At 42.8% G+C, this 8,796-nt stretch overlaps 1 protein-coding gene across 1 annotated transcript in view; it reads left to right on the top strand.

Moving 5' to 3' along the window:
* The window catches only part of LARGE1 (LARGE xylosyl- and glucuronyltransferase 1), a gene marked incomplete at its 5' end in the record, with an annotated part of 153,111 nt that extends 145,876 nt beyond the window's left edge, over window positions 1-7,235 (top strand). Inside the window, one exon of the mRNA XM_019471451.1 lies at window positions 4,066-7,235. Coding sequence (XP_019326996.1) covers window positions 4,066-4,263 — 198 coding nt within the window. The remainder of the gene's footprint in view (window positions 1-4,065) is intronic.
* Window positions 7,236-8,796: the final 1,561 nt, after the last annotated feature.

Below are 8,796 nucleotides of genomic sequence, written 5' to 3'. Positions count from 1 at the left end.
GGGCTGCTCTCAATCCCTTCATCCCCCAGCCTGTATTGATACTGGGGGTTGCCCTGACCCAGGGGCAGGACCTTGCACTTGGCCTTGTTAAACCTCATAAGGTTCACACAGGCCCACTTCTGGAGCTTGTCCAGGTCCCTCTGGATGGCATCCCGTCCCTCTGGCGTGTCGACTGCACCACTCAGCTTGGTGTCATCTGCAAACTTGCTGAGGGTGCACTCAGTCCCACTGTCTATGTCATTGATGAAGATATTAATGAAGATATTAACTTGAAGTTTCTGGCTGTGGAACAGACTCTAGAGGATCCAGGTACTTGATCCCTGGGCTACCGGCCTCTTGGATCTGTGACTTGGGATGGAGCTGCTGGGCAGAATATATAAGAATAAGGATGCAGAGAAAGCTCGAGAGTCCCAGACTGGCACTAGAGCTCTCAGAGCTGCCAAGGTCCCTGCCACCAACCTAGATCTTAGAGGCTGGCAGCGACTATGGCTCCGTGGGAGCCCAGTGCTGCTGCTCACTGAAATGGCAGGGTTTGCATCTCCCTGCTGTTCTTGGATGTGAAGCTAACCACTGTGCTAATCAGCAGGGTCTGAGTCATGGCATTTCTTTTTAGTTTGGGTTTGTTTGGGGTTTTTTTAGTTTTGTTTCAGTCCCAGTTTTTGAACTAGTATTTCATGCTAACCAAAACCCATGCTTTTTGGCCATCTGTATCCTCCTATGCTAGCTTCTGCTATGGATCTGGAATATAGCTGATCCTTCTCTGCCCACCTCTTACCAGTTTATGTGAAGCAGAGCAGCACAAGGCATGCAGCAAGTTACTGGGAGATTGTGTCTCTGGGGTGTGGGCTACAGTGTAGTTGTGTGCAGGCACATACAGGGGAGGGTTATTTTCTATTTCTGCTTACAAAACCACACGGTCACCTTGGGCTGGCGAACACTTGCCCTCTGTTTGCAGAAGTGCATTCCCAACAAATTTGTACCTACTTATGTTGATAAAAAATTATTGAAGATTAGAAAAAAAATTGTCCCTTATATTATCATTAATAATAATATTTTGCTCTGCTATAGCTCTTTAATTTTCCAGTGCACTTTCCAAATACTATTCAATTAACCATCAGTTGTGGAGAGTGCCAGTGTAATGATTTATTATTTGTTACTTTGGGTAACAAGGCTTATGTTCCCACTGGCAGCTCTCATCTAGCACTCATGATTTAACTCTTCTGTTCAGAGACATTTGCCCAGTATATAGATTCACACATGGGAAATTGGAACATTTTTAAAAGTTGATCATAGCGCAGATATTTTAAATGGCCATTGGGCTGGAACTAACTCTGGGGAATTGTTTTTCTTACTCATCCAGCCTTAAAAACATTCTCACATTGAAAAGAAGTTTCATTTTCATCTGTAGCAATATGGGTATTGGCCTGTTCTCCCAGAAAATCAGTCTGGAGGGGACGTGGGATCGCACAGCTACCGCCCCCTATGGCATTCCTCTGCTTCGGGGTGTCCACAGATCAGGTTGCTGCCAGCTGCTTGGCTGGCTTCATTATCAGCAGGCAGGGCAGCTTCTCAATTGAATTATTTCACTGCTCCTCACAATAGCAGTATCTGTCAAGAGAACTATTTCAGACTCCTTACCAAGGGCCTGTGCCACTACCGTCCTTCAGAGCAGCACACAGCGTGGAGATAATCGTCATTATTATTCTGGGGGCATGCAGATGTCCACTAAGCTGGATGCTGTACAAATACGTAGATAATGATAGTCTCCATCTAAAGAATTTATAACCTGTGAGGTAGGGACAGAGGTTCCTGCAAGTTCATTGCTTTCTCAACAGATGTTTCCGTGTAGTTAGTAGGGACGGGTCATTAGGAAGCCTTTCCCTGCTCTTCCAGTGACTGTGGAACTAGACTGTGAGCAATCCTTTTTCCAGGACCCCGGTGCAGCATCTTTCAAAGGGGCTGATTAGCAGCAGACTCATAAGTTTTTGGAAGGCTTTATGTGCCTGAAGGCCTTTCGGAGGGATGGGAGCACCTCTGTGCTGAACAGTTCACACTGCAGAGCACAGACAGTCCCTGACCTGCAGGATTACAGACTTGAGATGCAAACAGAGAACAAAGAAAAGATTGTATGAGGGGGATGCATCTTCCTCTGCAGCTTCAGCCCTTAGTTTTAAGGTCCCGTAGAGACATATTTTGTAGTTTGTAGTTTATCAGCTCTTCTCACTCCATCATGCCAGTCTTTGTTTTTACGTTTGGTTCCCCATTACTTCTAAGCTTCTTCCAGCTAAATGAGTTCTGCCTGTGAGCATCAGATTATTTTGCTCTTGCTGTACATTTGTCACCCCAAACAGAAGCTCAGAGGGGTCCATTCCCATATATGACAGCATTGTAATTTAGCACAAAGATTTACCACTTTAGCACTGTCTGGCAGGGAACAGGCATTCCCATAATGAGAAAGGAGCAGCCATACAGCTAAATCTGCACCTAGCTGTCCAACACACGCTACTGTTTCATAGGTGTCTCTGGGAAGGCACTGCAGCCTTAGCTCCACTTTGGGCTCACCAATACCACTGCCCAAGTTGGGAAATGGAACCACATTGCATTCTCCTCACTTTTTTCCATTTTGTTTGGGTTTCATTTTGGGCTACGTTGCTCAAACACTTGGTTTCTGGTAGCATCGTAACCCAGCAGCTTCCAGTCTTTTCTGGGTTGATCATATTTTGTTAGATGAAGAAAGATTTATAGGTGAAACACTCATGTTTATTAGCACAAGTGTGTACTCTCCCATAAATCTCTTTCCCTAATAAAATATTTTGGAGTACTCTGCCTCTGTGCTGCAGATACTCTGTGTCTCTGCACAGACCCCTAAATCTACAAGTGACTGGACTTTGCAAACCAGAGGAAGCTGTGCACCATTTCTTTTAAAGCCAGCATGCTCTGTGGCTGTTCCTTTCCTGCCCAGTGTCTTATGCAGAGATGGTTAATGAGTCAATACAGCAACAGCTGTAAGTAGAAACTGTGTGAGGACAATAGGAAATTTGCCTGTGGAGGCTTCGAAGTTTCTTTGTCATTTGCATCCCATACAACTCAGACTTTTTGAAATTCCATATGAAAAACGTGGTAGCATCCTAGTGGTTAGGGTACTTCGCTTGGCTACAGAATACTGAGGTTCACATCCCTTTTCTGCCCAGTTCCTTGCAGGAGCGGATACCTGGTTCTTACACATCCTACAGTAGTGAACTTTCAGCTTGTCTAAGAATCAGTCTTTGTCTAGCTTTGCTCTAATGATCATATATTTAATTATAAAAATTGAAAATATCTAACAGGAGTAATTGAGACTTAAATGAACCATCATTTTTTAACAACAAAAATTGTCAAAGAACTAGGTCAGATATAAAGAAAGAGAATTAGTGAAGCAGTTTTAGAGGAGAGGGGAAATTAAAACAGTATCTCATACTTTGTGAAGAGGAACTTAATTTGCGTAAAACCTTCTCAAAGCATATGGAATTAGCAGGTCCATTTTCACACGTCACCTACAAAAGATACCATATTCTCCCCTCATTTCAGGTTTATAAATTGTTTTGGACAGCTTTCTCGCTGTATCTTAGTATACAGGCAAAGCAACGTATGTAGTGCAATGGATGCCTTTGTAAATTTAGTTTATTCCAGCATGCCAAACAAGATAAATTGTAGGGACAAAAATATGCTTTTGCATGGTCACTTGAGACTCATGCTGTGTGCAGTCACAGCTGTGTTGGTTGCAAGCACACTACTGCAAAACCCATGCTGCAGACATGGCTTCAGACATGCCTTTTGTACTGTTTCCCCATTATTTGGCTTACATGGAGAAAAACATTTTAAAAGAGAAAGTAAATGTTCCATAAAACCAAGAAAAAGCAACTTTAAAAAAAGAAGGCTTATTTGGCGTATCTGTATGGGTTTGTTTTTTCTGAGACCCACACTGCACTGTTACATGATGGAGCATGTTTGACTGCAGAGGTATAAGAGAGATGCATTGCAAGAGGGCTCGGGAACACCCTCACAGCTGGTGTCTTTCTCCCCCAGGAGTACGAGTTCACGGTGCTGCCCAACGCCTACATGATCCACATGCCGCACGCCCCCAGCTTCGACATCACCAAGTTTCGCTCCAACAAGCAATACCGCATCTGTCTCAAGACTCTGAAGGAGGAGTTCCAGCAGGATATGTCGCGCCACTACGGCTTCGCAGCCCTCAAATATCTCACGGCAGAGAACAACAGCTAGCACAATGGAGCCCGTGTGCGGGAAACAGGGACACCGGAGGGAGGAGCCACTCAAAGTTTGGGGCCTGGTCTTCAAACTTCGAACTGAGAAATACTTTCTGTTTTTATATCGTACCCAGCAGTTCTAACAGTAGAAATTTGAAGTGACACGTCTTCGGACTATGCTCATTCGTCCCTTCCCCAACTACCCCAGGCCTTTCAGCTTTAGCATTCGTGAGGTGTCAGCGAGAGGAGCCGGCCACGCGCCCGCCGTGCTGCGGAGGTGGGGACTGGGCAGGGGCTGGGAACGCACACTGCTCTCCTAACTGCAGAGCAAAGACAGACCTTCAGAATATTCATGTTGCTATTTAATAATTTGACATGCTTTTTATCTGTAAAGGAAGATCTTCGGGTCGCTGTCCTGTGAATTTCAAATCTGCACTACTCTAAAAGGGAACTTTCACCTGTGAACTTTCACAGGGGCCCTGTTAACATGGATGACCTTGTTAATGCAGGATGAGCCAAAGGTCTGAATTAGCCTTGAAAATGAAGGGGACGCTTATACAATACTGCACTCCAGAGAAGGTGTGTTACTGGTTTAGGTGTACACATGATATCGGTTGGTCTTTTATTCTCAAATTAGTTGTTTTATCAGGAAAATCCCCTATGCCCCACTCTGCCTTTTCCCCAGTCCTAAATGCTGCTCCTTTCCTCGCCAAGGAAATGTCTCCCTTGTGTTTCTTTCCCATCTTCAGTTCTGGTGGTCCAGTAAAGAAGATCAGTAGCTCTGCCAGAAAGTAAACAAAATTTGTCAGTGTAAGGTCTGTTTTCACCAGAGCAACTCGTTCGTGTGTGTCTCGTAAAATAAAGGGCCTGGCTGTAACTCTTTATCTTTTTTAGGCAAGAATTGGATTTTGCCTATAAGGCACATTGTGCGGGGGGATATTGATTTGTAGGCTCATTTCAGTGCATGGCTGTCCGTGAAGGCATTGGGCCTTGGGCTTTAAGTGGACTTCTTTGCTGAACAGGGATTATAAACATGGCAACTAGTGGCCTTGGTGCTCTCCTGCTGCCTGCTGCAAGGTCTCAGAACTACTTCGTTAAAGGAGTTTATAATTAAAAGGAGCAGAACTGTTAGGAATAAACTCCCCATTCGAGGGGGAGAAAAGAATGTGTTGGGAATCTGAGTGTGAGTGTTTGCTTGAACGCGGGCTGGTCAAGTTCACAACTTCGGTACACACAGGAGTATGCTGGAGGGCGGACAGGAAACTTAAGCAAAATGCAGAAAACAAGACACTGGACTTTTTACCATTTTCTTTATTCTTCAGTATTAATGTTGTGTTTACATGGGATGAAGAGATGAGGTTTAATGCACTACCCCTTGCAGGGCTATTTGTAATTTCTGTTGCAATGTTAATAGAGAAAGCAGAAACAACTCAGTGAGAAATGCGTCTGTCTCCCTACCCGAAATCCCCATACAACCACGTGTACCAATACCACTTCCTGAGTTGGGAAATGGATCCACGTTGCGTTCTGCTCACTTTTTTTCCATTTTGTTTTTCAGCCACTGGACCTTCTACTTTCCTCCTCACCTCATCCCTCTAGAGCTTGGTTTTATTTCTAACCTGACATTTCGTGAGAGCTTTCTGTTATGGTGGAAACCACGTGGTTAAACCAGACATTTAAACTACAAATATCAGTTCATCATGCTGTGTGTATATAAGAAAAGCCAAAAAAGGCAACATCTTTGACAAGAAATAAAAAGGGGCGGGAGGCTATGTGAAATTTTCACTTTTTCCCCTGGGAGTGTTGGCTGCATAAGAATACATCACTGCATAATTTTCCAAAGTGCTTTTCTTCTGTTCTTAATGGCTTTATGTAAAGATTTACATAAAAAGCTGGGAAGAGCTGGGAAGAAGTTAAATGAGTGCTCAGTCCTGGCTAAGGTATATTTAAAAAAAAACAAAACCAAAATCTTAACTCCCCAAGTCCCATATTACTCACAATTAAGGGTCCAGGTCACTGTGCATTTTGAGAGTGAGAAGAACCCTGCAGCACAGAGTCCTGTTGATTAGCTGATGTGCAGAAAGATATCAAAAGCTGATCCTAAGAGAGGCTAACACTGGTTGTACCTACATAAAATCTCCAGTCAGAGCTTCAGTGTGGCCACCATTATGTTTCATATATATTAAAAACTTTCATTTCCAGATATACACTTCTCCTTGGCTTAACAATGTTGCCCAAGGATGGACTGGATTGCCCTGCAGCAGCATAACCTGTAGCACGGACCTGTACATTGTTTGGATGTGCCATTATCAACATGAACGTTATTCTTTCCTCGGTGGTCGTGAGATGTGGATGGGGGAGCAGGGAGGTAATCATTTGCGACTTGCCTGTCTGCACAGCGAGTCATAGGACCTCCTGGGTAGGCTTACGTGTGCGGGCTGGTATAACCAGCTCCAAGATCGGTAGTAGGTTCAAAGAGCCCCTTTTTTTTCACTTATAGACACTGTACTGACTTCTACCTGTCATGTCATGTTTGTCTATGCGCTGCATAATTTGGGAGGTGTGAGGCTTGGGTTTTTTTAACACATTTCAGCCAATTTACATGATAGCAAATTAGGATTATATATCTGTCTGTAAGTGCCAGGGCTCCTCCGACACCATGAAAAAACCACCACCACCACCACCACCAAAAATCCCCAGTTCGGTTATAACACCGTCTGTCTTCCAGTCCTCTGCTGTAGTAGGTATTTGCTAGCAACTTTGTTACTTAATTCTCAGTTTTCTCCTGAAGTCTTCAAGAAATATCAGATAAACCTGGTGACTTAATGCCTTTGATTTATTGATTTGTTCCACCAACTTCTCTCTTGAGTCTTCAGCCTATGATCTCTCCTTATCTTTGATATTTGGAAAGTGTGAGTCTCTCATTTAGATATCACTCCAGCACCCTCTCTGGTGAAGACTGATGCAAATAAATCATTTAGATTCTTGGCAATGTCCTTATTGTCTTTAATTGTTTCTTCTACTTATTGTTTGGGGTGGCCTACCGGTTATCTCTGGTTTTCTGCTTTTGGTGTACTGAGGAAATGTGTATTCTCAGTTTTACCTTCCTAGTATTTGCTCTTCAAATTCCCTCTTAGCTTGCTCAAACTCCATCTTAGCTATTACATACCTTCCTTTCAGCTTTACAAAGTTTTGATTTCCATTCTCTGAAGATTTCCTATTTGGCCTGAATAACTTCTAAAATTTCCTATTTAGTCATACCAGCATTTCCTTGTCCTTGTCTTCCATTTATCTAAGGGAATACCATACTCCATGGCTATTTATAAGCCCTTTCCATTTTTAATCTGAGGATTTCAGGGCTTTTTTTCTCTTTATTTAGGGCCACTGGTTCTTCTTTAAAAGGAAAAAGGGGGTTTTCTTTTTAAATTTTTATATCAAATATCACCCTACTAGGTTGGGGGGGTTGTATTTTCCTCTTTAACCTTCCTAAATGCTAACCTCTTCCTAGTCAAGGGATCAGAAATAAAATCCTACAAAATTCTTTTGTTCTTCTAATTTGGGGTATTATCTTGACACATTATGTTCTGTGTCTCCCTTTTCCCCCTCCACTCCAAAACATTGACATGTGTGAGCCACTGCAAACTTTCCAGTCCCCTAAGCCCATTCCAGCACCAGAGCCTGCACTGTGTATTTCCCAGCACATCCTGACATCCCACCACATTTCAGACATAATTATTATTCCAAATAATAATGTGCTGGCTGACACCCGATCCTCCTATTTTTGTTTTCATGCTTCTCCCTTTGATATAACAGGCTTTGCAAGTTTAAGTTTTGGGCAAAACACTTGCCTTTATTTAATGTCTTATTGTAACCCTCTAATATGTTTCCATGATTTCTCTCTGTTGTCACAGTATATACCTTAAAATGTTTAGCTGTAGTTTCCATCCTAGCATTTTCTGGCTAAGGGTCATCTACCATTTGCCTACCTGGCAGACCTAGAAAATGTCTTTGTTTATCGCAAACAGTATCTATCAGATTTTTTTCCAAATCCTACTTTCAGTAATTCCTTCCAGCCTTGCTAGTTTCCTATGTGAGTAATCTGGTTCCACTTCATAATTTGCAATTTTTATTCTATTTGTAATCATCATCTTGGACTCAGTGACATAAAGGAATTAGCAGCTGTACCTGCAGTTCCATCACTTTTGTTAGACTGCATATCAGATATGCTCACATTATTCCTAAAGTAGTGATTTTTTACCTGGTAGGCTTCATGTGGTTTGTATGTAAATCATAAACTGCATTTGCCTTTTACTCCGACAAGCGGAGGCACTTTGTAGTGTTATTTGCAGTAGCTGTTGCGGCAGAGTAAGTCCTGTGTTAGAGGGAAAAGCACAAAAACCTTGTCAGAATTGTAGCTACTGTTTCTCTCCTCAGGGGAAAATAAGGCCCTAGCACAGCTGAACAGTTTTATAAATGCCCTGCACAAAACACATTGCACATTATTTTCTGGTAGGTATAATCGTACATCGTCCAATTAAATGTGAAAAAT

Source organism: Aptenodytes forsteri, unplaced genomic scaffold (genome assembly GCF_000699145.1).
Source record: "Aptenodytes forsteri isolate BGI_AS27 unplaced genomic scaffold, ASM69914v1 Scaffold482, whole genome shotgun sequence".
NCBI lineage: Eukaryota > Metazoa > Chordata > Aves > Sphenisciformes > Spheniscidae > Aptenodytes > Aptenodytes forsteri.
Note: the sequence above shows the minus strand (reverse complement) of the source record. Positions and strands in the feature narration are given on the sequence as shown.